Genomic DNA, 16,636 nt, shown 5'->3' with positions numbered 1-16,636 from the left:
AAACCACCATCTACTGGCCAAGAGAGGTAACTGCCCTAAAATCAAAATTGTTAGAGGACTAAAGGAATAATTTACCCACAAATGTTCCTGAACAATCCACATTTTGGGTAAGTAGTGAAATTAAGTCTTTTAACAGTGTTTAGAATAATATAAGCCACTAATCATAAATGACACAGACACAGGAGCCCAAAGTACCCCCTCCCCAAACTTGCAAAAGTCACTCAAATATTCTTATACCATCCAGAAAGAGACACAAAATCACCTCAAAGAGATGCAAAGGAACTACAAGAAGATAAAATAACTACAAAAATGGGCAAAACAACCACAACAAGGGACCAAAAAACTACAAGGAGACATAAAATTACGACAACAAATAGACAAAGGGATATAAAACCACCAAAAACGAGACAAAATTACCTTAGAGAACCAAATGTCTACAAATGACACAAAACAACCACAAGGAGACAGAAAATTACTACAAAGCAAAAATAAACCAAAAAAAGACACAAAATGATCTCAGACACCAAAATGACGACAAAAGACACAAAACAACAAACAAAGCACAAAATTACCTCAGTGTGACAAACTTACCATAAAGAGACCCAAACAACAAAAAAAACACACATAACAACAACAAGGAGACATAGAATGACTCCTGCCACACAAAATGACTAAAACAGATGCCAAATTACCTCAAAGAAATACCAAATAATCTTAATAAGACACAAAATTACACCAGATACCAAATTATCTCAATAAGGGACAACATTACCTGGTTGAATCACAAAAATGACTACAGAAAGACACAAAACAACCACAAGGTGACACAAAATGACAACAAAGACACACAATTACCTAAAAGAGACAGAAATATACCTCAATGAGAAACGAACCTCAGTAATGTTCAAAACAACCACCAAAAGAGACACAAAATGATCTCAAAGAAACCCAAACATCTAAAAAGATATTACCTAAAAGAGACACAAATTTTCCTCAGTGAGAGAGGGAATCTTAGAGACCTAAATGACGGGAAAAAAAACCCCACACAAACAACCACAAAGAGACACAAAAAAAGAAAAAAATACCTCAGACACAAATTTACCTCAGTAAGACACAAGATTATCACCAAGAGGCCCAAATTATATAAAAGACAAAAAACAACCACAAAGACACACAAAATGACTCCTAAGACACACAAAACCACAAAACAATGAATAACGACTACAAGATGTAAAATCACCACAGTCCCTTTGTCTTGCTCCTTTGTTGGAGAGGTTGTGGGGCCCTTTGCATTTCTGTGCCCAGGGGCCCATAGTCTCATAATCTGCCCATGCTACTAACAAATTTCTAATCATTAGTAATCATTTTAATCATTTTAGCTGACTCACTAAATCAGGAATTAAATTAGGATTTAAATTAGATAGTACATGGTTTAGCCTCCTTTACCCTCAGTGCAGCAGGATTACAAACAATGAATGAACAGCATCAGTGGAGGAATAAAATAGAAGTACTACACTGTAAAAACTACTCAATTGTAAAAAAGGTCCACTATTTAAAATTCAAGCAGTAAATCAGCTAATAATGGTGTATGTATTCATTCAAGTATTGCAATTCCTTTTTGCAGACTGGGCCTTTTCAGAGGATTATGTGTTTTTGATTATTAGGTTGCACTACCAGGTTTAGTTTGTGAGCAGCATTTAATGTCCAGCTACAACAACACATCAAATTCTTCAAACATACATCATATGTTTAGTATGTAAAATCAGAATCAGCAAGTAACTATAGCTGTAGAACGGATGTAGTGGAGTAAAAAAGTACACTTTCCTGAAGCAGAAGTATAATGTATCATAAAGTACTTAAGTACCTGTAAATTGTACAGAATCACCATGTTTTTTCAGATGATACACATCTCAGTGGGTGATGACATTTGGTATAGAGTGAGCAATTGTCTCTTGTGGTTGAGCTGCAAAAATCTCCGAGGCCTACCTGTTTGTCTTGTGTTGAGCTGACAGTACTGGTCATCAGTTGGAAGGGCATTAATGCATCCACATGTATCATCAATGATGGCATCACAGGCATCATGATCATTGCAGTTGTTTAATGACCAGACATAGTTTTCCTCACATCTGCACTGGTATGCAGTCATATTTGGTGAGCACACTGTGTGAAGAAACAGCAGCACAAAACATGAAGGGTTTATTCATTACATTTAAACCAGTTCAATTAAAATAGATTTGAATTTGGCAAAACAACAGGGCAGCACAATGAAGGAGGTTGTACCTGTGGTGGTATTAATGCCAGTAATTTGCACCTCAGGAGTGCTGTTGATTAGTAATGGATAACTGAGTTGGCCCAACATTGTTTGGAGATGCTCCACATCAGAGATGTTGATAACAACTTGGAGTACATAATCAGAGGAACTTATGGAAGCTGAGAAGACATGAAACAGACATAATCAGATATGGAAGTGATAGGTCCTACTTCAGCGAACAGAAAAAGACACATTTTAGAGTGATACAGTGGCATGCAAAAGTTTGGGCATCCCTGGTTAAAATTTCATTTTACTGTGAGTAATTCGGTAAATAGAAGATGAACTGATCTTCAAAAGGCATGAAGTTAAAGGTGAAACACTTCTTCAATATTTTAAGCAAGATTTCTTTTATATGTCAACCTTTTACAGTTTTAAAATAACAAAAAAGGAAACTTAGTAGCACCTCTCTTGGCAGGTGTCACAGCTTCTAAACAGTTTTTGTAACCAACCAATTCTTGTTTGGGGGATTTTCACCCATTCTTCCTACAAAATTTTAATGATGATGTTTCAGTCTGGGGACTTCAAGATGTGTTTAGGATCATTGTCCTGTTGTAGAAGCTATCATCAACTTCTTCATCTTCAGCTTTTTTACAGATGGTGTGATGTTTGCTTCCAGAATTTGCTGGAATTTAATTGAATCCATTCTTCCTTCTACCTGTGAAATGCTCCCCGTGTCACTGGCTGCAACACAAGCCCAAGGCATGATCGATCCACCCCCGTGTTTAACAGCTGGACAGGTGTTCTTTTCATTAAATTCTGTGCCCTTTTTTCCCCAAACATACCACATACCCACAACATGTCCAAACATTTCAATTTTAACTTCAACAGTCAACAGGACTTGTTTCTAAAATGCATCAGACGTCAGGCCTGTTTAGATGTTCCTTTGCAAATGTCTGGTGCTGGATTTTGTGGTGAGGACAGAGGAGAGGTTTTCTTCTGATGATTCTTCCATGAAGGTCATATTTGTACAGGTGTCTCTGCACAGTAGAACAGTACACCACCACTCCAGAGTCCAATAAATCTTCCTGCGGGTCTTTTGCAGTCAAACAGGAGTTTTGATGTCTTTCTAGCAATCCTGTGTGCAGCCCTCTCACAAAGATTTTCTGGTCTTCCAGACCTCAGCTTGACGTCCACAGTTCCTCTTAACTGCAATTCTATCTCCTGCTTTGTGGGCATCAATTATTTTAGTATGCAGAGCGCTAGGCAGCTGTTTAGAGGAGCCCGTTGGTACAAGGTTTCAGGAGTCAGAGTATTGATAAAGCTTTGAAATTTGCATCACCTGGTCTTTCCTAATGATAACTGTGAACAAGCCAGAGCCCTAACAAGCTAATTATGGTCTGAGACCCTGGTAAAAGTTGTCTGAGAGCTCAAAAGTCTTGAGGTGCCCAATCTTTTGCTTGGGGCTCCTTTCTTTTTTTTCCACTTGAAAATTGTACAAAACAAATATAATACACTAACCATGTTGAAAAGCATGTTTCATCTTTAACTCCATGCCTTTTGGACATCAGTTCATCTTCTACTTATTCAACTATTCACAGTAAAATACATTTTGACCAGGGGTGCCCAAACGATTTCAAGCCACTGTAAAGTCTGTTGATACTATCAAAATGTGAGAGCCCGGCATTGCCAGACCAATTACGAGCTTGCAGATTGGTCTGCTCCCAAAGTTAACCACGTGACTCACCCATTCTTTTTACTCTGGCTTGAGTGTGAGTTGAACCCATTAGTTCCTGGAATAATCAGTTTTTCAAATGATTAGTTGAATTGTACTTCTCTTTGTCTACATATAACAGTAACTGTAGCTAATGTCAATTATTAACTAAACATACTACAGTGATATATCTCATATGTTTAATGAGGTAGTCAAATCACACCAGTTGCAGTATTTCATGGTAGAGCACCATAACCTTGTGTGTTAGGTCATATTAATTATGACTCTTACCTCAAAGAATACATTCAGAGATTCTCTGTATCCTGAATTCTTCAGAGTGGAGTGTATAACTAGAAGAACAACCATGTATCCCAGTGCTCTTAGAAACGCCATCCCAACTAGAGAGAGAATACAAGCAACACAAATTATTACTAAATCAATCACAAGGCATGCATACCTTGGAGGTGGGGGGAAAAAATCAGCTAATACAGCATGGTACTGCTGTATTTTGCATGGTGACATTGTACTGATGCATGGAGGCCAAGTTGCATACTATTTTTGGAATGAGAATAATAAAATCAATCGCTTCTTTGACCCACTAGATGATGCTGATGTTTTTTTTTTTTCCTGGTGAGGTCAGTAGAAGTCTCAGTCAGCATTTGGCAGGAAGTTCATCAAAACAAAAATGGAGGCAGCGGACAAGGAAATCAGAATTGCAAAAACCCCAATAATAATAAAATGAAATGCCTGGACTTATTTTGGATTTTTTAACAGGGAAGGAAAGGAGGACTGCTGTCTTACATTCTCCAAAATAGAGCAATACACGATTTAATACAAAGTCACACTGGAGCAAACATTGCAGACCTCCTGCAAAACACACACAAGAATGGGGGATTGCCAACAGAAACCTTGTTGCTGTAACAGACAACACCTCTAACATGGGTGTTGCTATCCAGTTAGCGGGACACCTGCGTGTGAAGTGTTTAGCTCACAATCTGGCCTAGCAGAGGGCATTAAATTGCCAACAGTTCAGTTTGTCAGATGTATGCAGCATTTCTGACAGGTTTTATGATGGTGTTGGTCAGTCTGTCTGCTTTGGATCACATTTTGCTGCAATACAGATGATTAAATTCAAATGAAAAGACTGAAAACATTATATCATGAGGTAAAACTGATGCTAACAAAGTTTTCCTTATGGGAAATAATTTTAAGATATTAGGAAAATGGCTAATAAATCACAATATCCTGCAATATATTATATCCCAATACTCAGCGTATCGCAATATTGCAATAATATCATATCATGACCTGAGTATCATGATAATATTGTATCCTGGGTCCTCCTACTGGAGGCGATGTCCACCTCTAGCATACATGTATTCACAGGTGCACAAAACGATCTGTATCTTTATTCAGAGAGAAAACCTGAAGTAGGTGTGTTTTTTTCCGCAAAGTTATTTTAAATTGGCAAATATAATTTAAGTTACGTAATTTTCTAACTTAATATTCATTGGCAATGGAATTGTTGTGCCTTCAAAGCATCAGGTTGATTTAATATTTGCATATAACCAATTATCATTATCATTATCATCAAACCATTGTTTATTCAGGGACAGTTGACTAGCATTAAGCGTTCTAATGCCCTAAGTTCATATTCAACAGGCTAGAGGGATACATAGCTATATATAAGAGCAATTGCAATGCAATTATGAAAAATCCATAAAACCAAATAACAAGAGACAATGTCTAGCAGGAATTACAAGCAGCAATGAAAATAGTAAAAAGAAGAAAAAGTTCAATATCAAGAAATAAGTCTGTTGAAATGACATAACAACTACAATAACAACAGTGAAAAAAAGAAAATCATATATATATATATATATATATATATATGTATATTCACTTTCACCATGAAGACACTGTGGTGTATTTATTTCGTTTTTATGTTGTACCAACACAGAATATAATACGTTTTTTTGTATCTTTCACTTTGTTTTTTTCCAACACAGAATATTAATTTCAACTTTAGAATTACAACAATATTTAGCAAGTAGAACAAGAAATGCTTTCTGGCCACCAGATGGCACTATTTTCACTGTCTTTAGACATTGGAATTGCTGCTGAGGCTTTCAGATGATAGATTATATTTATTATTTTATCCAGTTTGCTTCAACCGATCACCACCAAAATTGTATCGTCTGTTCCTTGTCGCATTATCCACCTCTCCTGAAAATTTCATCAATATCCGTTCATAACTTTTTGAGTTATTATGCAGACAAACAAACAAACAGACAAACAGACAGACCAACGCCAGCAAAAATTACATCCCAATTTCCTTGTAGGATAAACCGATAGCTGGTGATAACAGATGCTAGAAACTAAGCTGTTATTTGAAGTTGTGCTGGTAGATATTTTTATTCAAAATGTTCCCATGAAGCCAGTAGTTTCAAAAATGCAGTAGGCCAACCAAACTGATGACTGGAACTTGTGATTGTTAAGTTTGAGGGCATGCTGCCATCTCATTTACATATTTATTTATTTTTTTAAAACTAGATTGGCTTGTTCAACCCAGTTTCCTGGTGAAAGATTTGAGCTGCTGTAGGGTTCAGTGACAGGACATAAACTCCAAAAGAGCAATAAACTTCAAAATTTTGATCTAGTCAGTTTTCAGGACTTCTTTCACATGTACAATGAAAATACAGGGATCATTTAATAACCAAGGCCAAATCATGCATATATCACAATAAAGGAACAACTTCTCTCCAAGGGAGTATGCAGTCTTTTCTCTTTAGAGTGCAGTTTATAGACAACTATTCAGTATTAGGTATGTTTTGGACAATACAAACAGTGGGGGCTCATAAGTATTCAACACATATTTCAAATGCAGCTATTTACTTGAAAATTACACCAGACATTAGTATTAACTCAATAAAACAGATAAAGAAATCACAACATAAAAAAGTTATGTGCAATAAAGAGGAGTAACACAAGAAAAAAAGTCTTGAACACGCAAACTACAATGTATCTAATAATTGGTGGAGAAGTTTTTGTTTGCAATGCCAGCTTTTAAGATGCTTCCTATATGAAGAAATCAATGTCTCATAGTGTTCAGATGGGATTTTGGTCCGTTCCTCCACAAAACACACTTTAAATCTAAAGTACAAACTGATAGCAGGTGATAACATGGATGCCGGAAACTGTAAGGTTTTATTTGAAGTTGTGCTGGTAGATAAACTTCCTTCAGAATGTTCCCAGGAAGCCAACAATTCCAAAAATGTAGCAGGCCAACCTTTCCGGTAAGTGAAACTTGTGATGGTTCCGTAAGTATGAGGGCATGCTGCCATCTCATTGGCATATCTTCACTGTTCAGCATCACTGCATATGAACAAAAGCTTTACTCAAGCTTTACTTCTTTTTTTTTTTGTTTGTTTGTTTAAAAACCAGATTAGCTTGTTTACTTGTTTGAACCTAGTTTCCTGGTGTCACCTGTAATCCAGGGTTAAATTGAGTTTTAGATCAAACCTCCAAGGCAGTACTTTAACCCTCAGATATCAGTCAACATACATTATTTAGACTATTTAGTAACAAGCAACAAGCTCCAACAGAGCTATAAACTCCCAAATTTTTATCCAGTCAGTTTTCTTGACTTTTGATACCATGAAAAAAGAAAATACAGGGATCATTCACGCAAATCATGCATATATCATATAGAAGAAGTAACGTCTCTCCAAAGGATTATACAGTCTTTTCTCTTTAGAATGAAGTTCATCGGCAACTAATTATACACAGTATTGGGGATGTTTTGGGGGATACATAATGTCACATACTGAACATGAAAAATGAAAAGATTCACTTTTTTTAATGTTTCAAGTGTTTGTTCCTACAAATTTGCTCAAAACAATGGAAGTGTTGGAAATAGAACAACTTGGTTGAAAAACTGCAGGAATCAATTTTTTTGTGTCAACACAGGTTCTAGTACGAGGCAGGACCAGGATTCCAGATCTCCAGTGTCAATAAGAAATACACATTACACATTCAGTTTCACCCCAACAATCAGTTCTTTATGACTGACTTTGTGACATTAAGAGACAAATGGATCAAAATGCCAACAAATACAACAACTGAAAAGATGGTGTTTTACAAAACTGGGCTGTCCATGTAGTAGAAAGACGCAAAGACATTTGAAATTGGTGACATATGACCAGACAAAACAGAGGAGGCCCTTCACCCTAGAGGTCGCAGTTTTTGACACGTATGAAACCAAAAGTCAGTGTTATTTTAACGTAACATGTAACTTACGTACCTATATCCCATTGTTGAAATGTAACATTATGTAATTTATGGATGGTTGTTGTCCAGTGACGTTTCTTAAGTGAAGCATTTACAGTGTTCATTTTGTCATCTATAGAATTAGTCTTAGTTTTATTTTTAATCTTTAAACTAATCCAGTTGGGCTAATTCATGTATCAGAAATTAGAATGAAGTTGACAGATTGTATAAGAATTTCATTTCATTTTTTTTCTATAACTACAAATAATTCATACACACAAACTGTCATCTCTCCAGCAGTACTGGACAGGTTTAAGGGGTGATCTACCAGCACTTACTTACTGATCATCATTTGAAAAGCTCAACATGTCTCTATATATGCTCTCAAAAACTTTGAAGCCACAAATAACTAATCTGAGACAACTGGGATTTGTACCCAGGTTCACTCTAAACTTAGACTTATCCATCTCACTGTTAGGAAGCAGAAAAATAAAGTAATTAACTTCTGAATTCTTTCTTAATCTGCAACATCTTAGTCTGGAGTTTTAAACTTGTGTCCTCTCACAGAGTTGGTGTTTAAAACTACACTTTCAACTGATCTGAGTTCAGGCTGCTGCAACTAACTCATTTGACAAATCCATTCAGCAGCTCCACCATCCAAAGTCAGACACTGATTATTTACTGCTGAATTACAGCTCACAAGTCACATTTACAACTGAAACTGCTCTGGAATATTTTTGCTGGCTACCAAAACAACCTGGTGCAGACTGTTTACTGGAGTTTATCAGCCTGTCACTCATGCGGTATTTGAACATAATTACAAGCACGGCCATTCTCGGCTCTCAGTGTCCGATAGTCTACCACTAACATTTTTGTCACCTCTCATCTCCTCAACAAAAATGAAACGTAGATTTTGTCTTAGTTTTTATTGGCAAGATCTATTTTTAGCTTTCATCATGGAAAAAAGGGTTGCTGATGAAAACAAAAAAGTTTTCTCATTAAAGTGGGTAACTTTAATCTTGATTCATATTTCATCAGTACTGTCCAGTTTGACAGTTCCACTGCAGTCCATAAGCAGTGACTGACATGACTGACAACTGGTCTCTCTGAAATGACCTGTCATTGCCCAAAGTCTTCCATCACAGGCTAGATTTTCTAAAGCCTGACAACAGAGCCAAGCGGACTAGGCCCCCAGAAAGAGTAGTGGGCTTTGAAGCCAATTTTTGTAGAGGCCAATCAGTGGTACTGCAATTTTCAGGGTCCGTCACATGATTCCCTGCAGCTCCCAAAAAACTATTTTCCTACAGACTTATATGACCAAAGCAACAACTTGTTTTTTTATATCACACTGAAGTATCACAACATAATGGCAAGAGGCAATCCCATTGCTGCATTTTATGTAAACTGTGCTCAAGCTCCTCCTATAAAATCTACATCTAGTGTTTATTAAGAAAATATAAAAATCAATGCGTTCCAATTATTCCCTTTACATTCAGGAAAGGAATCACATGCTTTCATTTGTTAAATAGTAAAATGGCTTTGGTTTTAAATGTAGTAAAGACTATCCAAGCTACATCAAATCTTTGCTGTCTCTACAGTCAGTGTTGTAATTTAATATGTAATAACACTTTGTTACAGTACTTAAGTAAGTTTTTGGAATATCTTTAATTGAATTTATATACCTCTGCCAACTTTTACTTCTACTTTACTTTTACTATATTTCCCAAGTAAAATGTGTACTTTTACTTGGGATGGACAGATGAATGAATGATGGAGTGGTAGGGAAGAAAAACTGGATTTTGTTCTTTAAATCCTTTAAAGTTGTGAAAAAAAACTCTTTACTTACTTACTACTTACTTATAACACTACTTATAACCTATACTTATAACGTGTTACGAGGTAACACGTTATATTACTATTATATTATTCAGTATGTTTCCATTAATACACCTGCAGCGTCTACAATGTACCCCGTTCTGCTTCTGCGCCCTAAGGCACCCTAAAGCAGCGGGGGTACGGAGCTGGCCTCCCGTTATTTTTTTTTTTTTGTTTCTGTGCTTTGATTATCTGCTGTGAAACAATACTGTATGACCCTCATCCATTTAAAATGAACGTACGTTCTTCTGAGCTCATTTTGGTCAGTGTAACACAAAAGTAAATTGCCTTATTATTTTCAAACGAAGGTAACTAGTAATATATAATATATTACATTTTGAGAGTAACTTGCCCAACACTGGGGGTGGTGTACATCTTACGAAGAAATAAACTTCTTTATTAACATCATTTACATCTATTTTTACTGTCAATACTTAACTACATTTAATACCATAAATTACTTTTGATACTTAAGTACAGTAAATATCTAAGACTTTTACTTAAGGACTATACTAATAGGTGACAGTCTTTACCTTTAAGATATCTGTAGGTTACTCAAGAATGGCTTTCAGGAACTTCATACTTAGTATGCTTTAAGATTGCATGAAAGCATACTAGGTAATCAGCCACCTGTATAAGATAAAAGTGAAGTTTTAAAATGAATAATCTATTTGTTTACCTCTCATTGTCTTCCAGCTTCCAAAATGGGCTGTTGTCAGGAGTGGATGATCATTTTACTGTATGCCTCCTGATACAGACACCAGTATTCAAACATGCTCAAAAGGCCATCAGTCAACTTTCTGGAATACTGAGTCACACACCTGTCTGGCAAATTAAGTGACTGGATTCTTGGCACAAGTCTAGATACTTGGTTGATTGGAGCATTGTGAATGCAATGTCTTTCTTTTGTGTCTACAAATGTACGTCAGAGCCTCGTGTGTCTGTCAGGTGGTTGTGGTTTGGGTTGGAACCCCTTTGAAATGGTTAATTCTCTTTTTGTACTGATTATGTTTTCAGTAAAGGGATGTGCCAATAAAGACATATGTAACTCTGCAAGGTTTATTTGCTTATCATATACTCTCATAAACACATTTAGTCAAAGTCTTACATTTACAAATTTTCCTTGAGTGTTATATGAATGACATCAGTTTAGAACAGTGTGAGGGTCCAAATCATATCTTATTTATTCGCATGTTGTTGTCAGGTGTGTCAAAAGCAGCACTAAGGAAAAGCACAGATACACTTCAGTGTGTCAGATCTACCTGCCTTCTGCTGCTTACATCACAGGATGTGATGTAAAGTCAGACTGAAATGTTTTCAGGTAGCTTTTTTCAATTAGACATCCTTGACAATTTACCTGATATATGATGCTCTTTCTTACAGTCAATCCAAAAGCATTTGAGAAAGGAACAGCTATGGTTTTAGGCATGGCACTTTTACTGAAAAAGCCTTTGGACAGCTGCCAAATTAATGGGAGTAAGTAGTAATTAACAATGCAGTTAGGTGTGGCTGGAATCTTATTTCTACAAAAGAGGTTGAACACACCTTAAAGTTTTAAAGTTCATGAATAAGTGGACTAAATTAATGCACTCAGCTGAGTTATGAAACAAAAGCATTTGACGTCAAGACAGCGCATTCAAGTGTCCTGAAGCCCCGACATAAAAAGTTGTTTGGAAAAACGTCATTTAAACTCTGCTTTTAGCCTCATTGTAGCCTGCAGCTCTAACTGCCTCTCTGTAGACTTCACTCACGTGTAAAAACAACTTTTTGTCAGGGCTTCAGGACACTTGGATCACTACAGATGAGCAGTTTGGAAATATTCTGTGGTTTCAGTTATGTGTTTTTGGACGTTTTAATCTGGGGCGCCCAGCCTCCATTAGGTGGAGTTGTGTTGCTACCCCTCTCCCCTGGGATCTCCGCAAGCGATATGAATACTCTAAAACTTCACCTGAGCCTCCCTCGGCATATGGGTGAGTAGATAATGGCTGAATTTTCATTTTGGGGTGCACTATCCTTTTAATCATGCAAGGAGACGATACGATTCACAGCAGCTAGTTTAGATGCAAAGTCTCTCAAGACTGATCAAGCTGGGTACACCTGCAAGTGGATATAACATTAAAGCGGCAGTAAGACACATTGTTGGTAACATATATGTATGCCTAAAACTCCATTTGTGTGTGTGTGTGTGTGTGTGTGTGTGTGTGTGTGTGTGTGTGTGTGTGCTTCATACCTATAGTGACTAGGGCGCCTTACAGTGTGCACTTGGGCCTATCATAAATACCTTACACGATTGCGCAGCAGCAAACCAAGTTAGGATGAGAATGCATTGCTAGGGCCAGTGCTTGGCTTGTCCGCTATGGGCTACTGTAAAAACATGGTGGTGCAACACAGGGATCTCCATGGACGAGGACCTGTTCCCTGTGTAGGTATAAATGGTTAATTCAACAATTCTTATTTTCTGGTGATTATACACTAAAGAAAACATATTTATTATATTATTTTCCATGTCTGCCAGTATATCCCCCTAAATCCTACACACTGGACCTAAAAGAGACTCCAATTCAGAAAAAAACAGTTTTACAGAGGAGGTAAGGATTTCTATTTCCTCATTCAGTACTTGAGCTCTGAGCATCAGTCAGCCTCTTGTGGCCTGTAGTTTATCTGTCTCACTGTACATTAGGTAGATTTACAGCTGCATCTAAATGAAAACTCTAAATGCAAACTAAGACAACAAGCCTGAATCTTCACATATAAATTGTATGCAACATAAATATTGATGTGAGTATTATTATAACCGTGCACCTTACTGTTACATTTATCAAAATGTTACCTCAAGTCACAATATGCCTACAGCAAACTGTTTTCATTAGAGATCTAACAGCACCCTCTTGTGGTCTTGCAAATGATGCCATCTCCAGAGACAGCAGAACACAGCACTGTATGGCAGCTGAAAGGGCAGATGTTTATGTTCAGGAGCAAAGTCTGAAGGAGGCTGATGAAGTTGTTATATCCCCGGAAAAAAAACATAATTATGATGATATGCTGCACTGACAGTGATATATGCTGGTGCACAAGGAGTTACAGTGAGTTTGTGTGTTGGCCTGCCTAAGACATTTTAAAGAGTAATACTTAAACTAAACTACTCACAAGTTTACATATTCCTATATAGTGTGTTTCAGGCTGATCTATCAGTTTTTATATGCATATTTTGTAATATTCACATTCTTAAACCTGAGTGAAAACCAAGAACAAAAGTGTAAAATGCTCTAACTCCCTTTCCCGGGAGTTAGAGCATAATTCCTCCCGATCATTTACCACATACTTTCCCAGAAGTTAGAGTATCCCTCGCGGTCACTTAGCACATAGCCTACTTTTCCGGGAGTTAGAGCAGAATTCCTCCCGGTCACTTACCACATACTTTCCCAGGAGTTAGAGTATGCCTCGCGGTCAAGTGAGTATGTGGTAAGTGACCGGGAGGAATTATGCTCTAACTCCCGGGAAAGTACATGTAAGTTCCCGGGAATTATAGGCTAACTCCCGGGAAAGTGGGCGAGAGGTACACTCTAAAACGCGGGCTGACTTATGAAGTGTTACCCAAATAACTCTGTTTAGATAAAACCTACAAGCTTCTCTTCCTATGACTTTTCTACGACGGAGTATTAGGGCCACATTAAAGAAAAAAAAAATCGGAGATGTCAAGAATAAAGTCGAAATATTACGAGAAAAAACTCGTAATATTTCGAGAATGAAGTCGAAATATTGTGAGATTAAAGTCATAATTTAACGAGATTAAAGTCATAATATTACAAGAATAAAGTCGTAGTTTTTAAGGAAATAACCAACAACAAACAGAATATCAGATTGTCTTTCATGCCATTGTAAGTAGCCTAATAATTAGGTTCGGGAACCAGCAGCGTGCCGGTTCTGTGTCAGTCGAAACTCCGGGCCCAACTCTGCCACTGACTGGCAGACAGCCATTATCATGTTAACATGCAGGGAAAATGTGTCCAGACTTTATGACATTGACTGGGAGAGCTAGAGCCATTTGACTAAAGCTGACGTTATCACTGCTGTAGCATGATGTTATTAGGCTAAATACTACATTTCTAACAGTGTCTGAGCTGATTTATTGACACAGCATGCTTGTAGGCTGCTGTAACGTTAGGTTTACAGAGGAAATAATGTGACTTAATGGGGTGAAAATATCGTTAGTGAAACAGAAACAAGCGTTAGTTAGGGGACAAGAGCCACAAAGACTCATGTATGTTAAAAGTTACTAACAACCGGTGTATTTACTGTAGGCTATGTGTCCGGAGTCCTTCACCTGTGGAACGAGTAACGTGACCACTAACTTGTCCCCAAACAAACGCGTGTTTCTGTTAGGCCTATGTGTTTCACTAACGTTCTTTATGTATTATGAAGAATGTCAGACTGGCCAGTCAGTGGCAGAGTTGGGCCCGGAGTTTCGACTGACACAGAACCGGCACACTGCCAAACTTTATAACTAAAAAAAAACGTTTCACTACTCTCTATCGAGGAACTACTAACACTCTCTGCTGTTTCCTCCTCCTTCCTCCTTCCTTCCGCTGTCTTCGTTGGTTCATTTACACACGCGAAACGCGTTCTCTGGCTGGCTGGATTGTTCGCTGGGTCTGCTGTACATACATGGCGGCGCAAGATGGCGACCTCTCTAAAGCAAGGCCCTTGCTATATATATATATATATATATATATATATATATATATATATATATATATATATACATATATATTTAAAAGCATAATTATAAGGCTACAAAAAACAAACGAGTTTTATTTTATAGCGATTATACACTTGTATAAACATATTAATGGGTAGAATATTCAGATTCAGATTTGACAATAAACCATGCCAAATATTACACACTGGCCCTTTAAATAAACTAAACTATGTAAACTCTGTGTTTCATACATGTTTCCCTGTACCCATAAGCAAACGGGGAAACGCATTAACTGTATAATTATTTATCTTTATCTTTATTTCGGCCATGATCAATATTCTTTTGTTTATGAAAACTGGTAGATAACTATCTTGCCACCAGGTGGTCTTTGGCTGCTCCTGACGCTACCGTCATAAAAACAAGAGAGGAAGAAATCTGAGTATCTGATTGGTCGAAGGACCGAACTGAACAGGTGATATCAACATCCGTGATCAACAACATAGACACATTTATTTTTTATCACAAAACTAATAAGTAATCATCGTGGATTTACTGAACAGAGTTCCAGAATAAAAGCTGCACTTAACAGCTTATTATCTTTATTTCGGCCATGATAATTATTCTTTTCTTACCAGCTGGTCTTTGGCTGCTCAAAGAAATCTGCACTGACTGAAACACTGCATTGAACGGCTGGATTAAAAAACCTTCTCTAAAGGATATAATTGCCCAGACTGCCCACCACAGATCGCCCAAAGGGTAAGTTTCTGATTGTAATTTCTCCCCATTATGTTCCGTTGTGTGTGTGTGTTTAGAGATGTTAAAACAACATGTTAATGCAACTGCTATGTTTCCTGCCTTTTTTGGATAAGCGGGGAACATAGAGCCTTTTTTAGTAAAAGGGAAACATAGAACCTTTTTTGTGGAAGCGGGGAACACAGAACCTTTGTTGCAGGGTTAAATGGGGAACATAGAACCCGGGGAACATAGAACCCGGGGAACATAGAACCCGGGGAACATAGGGATGACCCCATCTCTGCGGCTTGGCAGAGTTCAGCTTTGTGACGTGCAGCAGATGTCTTCCAGGAGTGCCTATCAAGCGCAATGTGATTCCAGTTGCTCGGAATGATGTGGAATTCTTTTAGATTAGTTTCGATAATGCTTTTTTTGCCCACCAGGGGCTCGCAGACACACACACACACACACACACACTGCAAAGTGCAAATGTATTCACTTTTACAAGACATCAAATGTAAAATCTTATTGTCAAAAACAATTATTAGCAGGCTCTACTACAATGCAATTAATAATGTACATCCAGCATTCATTATGTAACACTAATAAATATGATTCTATCCTTGCAAGAGTGTATAACATAGTGTTATTCTAAGCAGTGCTTTAATAAAATACAGCTTTCAAGATATGACTGTATTACTGATATCTTTGATTTTCCACAAATCAAGCCTGACTAATGCTACAGTAGACTTCAGATCTATCCTTCATACATCTAATAACTAAATCAACTTTTGTGTAACAGCTGGTTTGCCTTTCTAACTGACCCCAGCTGTCTGCAAAGTTCGTCATGTGTTGGTGAAGGAGTGAGATACACCAGAAGCAGTGGATGATAAGTTGTAACCATCTGAAAAACAAAACAAAAGTGACAAAGTGATTCAGTCTGTGGCATAACAATATGACAACTAATAGTAAGCTTTGAGTTCAATAATGAGGTCAGCATGTTAACATCTTCTGTTAACATCTTAGTATCACTGTGTTAGTCTAAGATGGATCTCCCCTAGAGTGCCCCAGGAATGTGTCCTAAAACTCAGAAATGTGT

At 37.3% G+C, this 16,636-nt stretch overlaps 2 protein-coding genes across 8 annotated transcripts in view; both read right to left on the bottom strand.

Moving 5' to 3' along the window:
• Positions 1-16,636, bottom strand: part of LOC125897356 (adhesion G protein-coupled receptor F4-like) — an 88,771-nt gene that overhangs the window by 22,983 nt on the left and 49,152 nt on the right. For 3 of the 7 annotated variants that reach the window (XM_049590656.1, XM_049590651.1, XM_049590657.1), the window contains one exon: positions 16,022-16,441. The exons of the other annotated variants lie outside the window; for them this stretch is intronic. In XM_049590656.1, coding sequence (XP_049446613.1) covers positions 16,383-16,441 — 59 coding nt within the window. In that variant the 3' untranslated portion in view covers positions 16,022-16,382. Of the gene's footprint in view, positions 1-16,021; positions 16,442-16,636 lie in introns of those variants that run through there. 7 annotated transcript variants of the gene reach the window in all.
• adgrf8 (adhesion G protein-coupled receptor F8) overlaps positions 1-16,636 on the bottom strand; it is a 122,970-nt gene that overhangs the window by 68,283 nt on the left and 38,051 nt on the right. The window lies entirely within an intron of this gene.

The sequence above is a fragment of the Epinephelus fuscoguttatus genome, linkage group LG11 (genome assembly GCF_011397635.1).
Source record: "Epinephelus fuscoguttatus linkage group LG11, E.fuscoguttatus.final_Chr_v1".
NCBI lineage: Eukaryota > Metazoa > Chordata > Actinopteri > Perciformes > Serranidae > Epinephelus > Epinephelus fuscoguttatus.
Note: the sequence above shows the minus strand (reverse complement) of the source record. Positions and strands in the feature narration are given on the sequence as shown.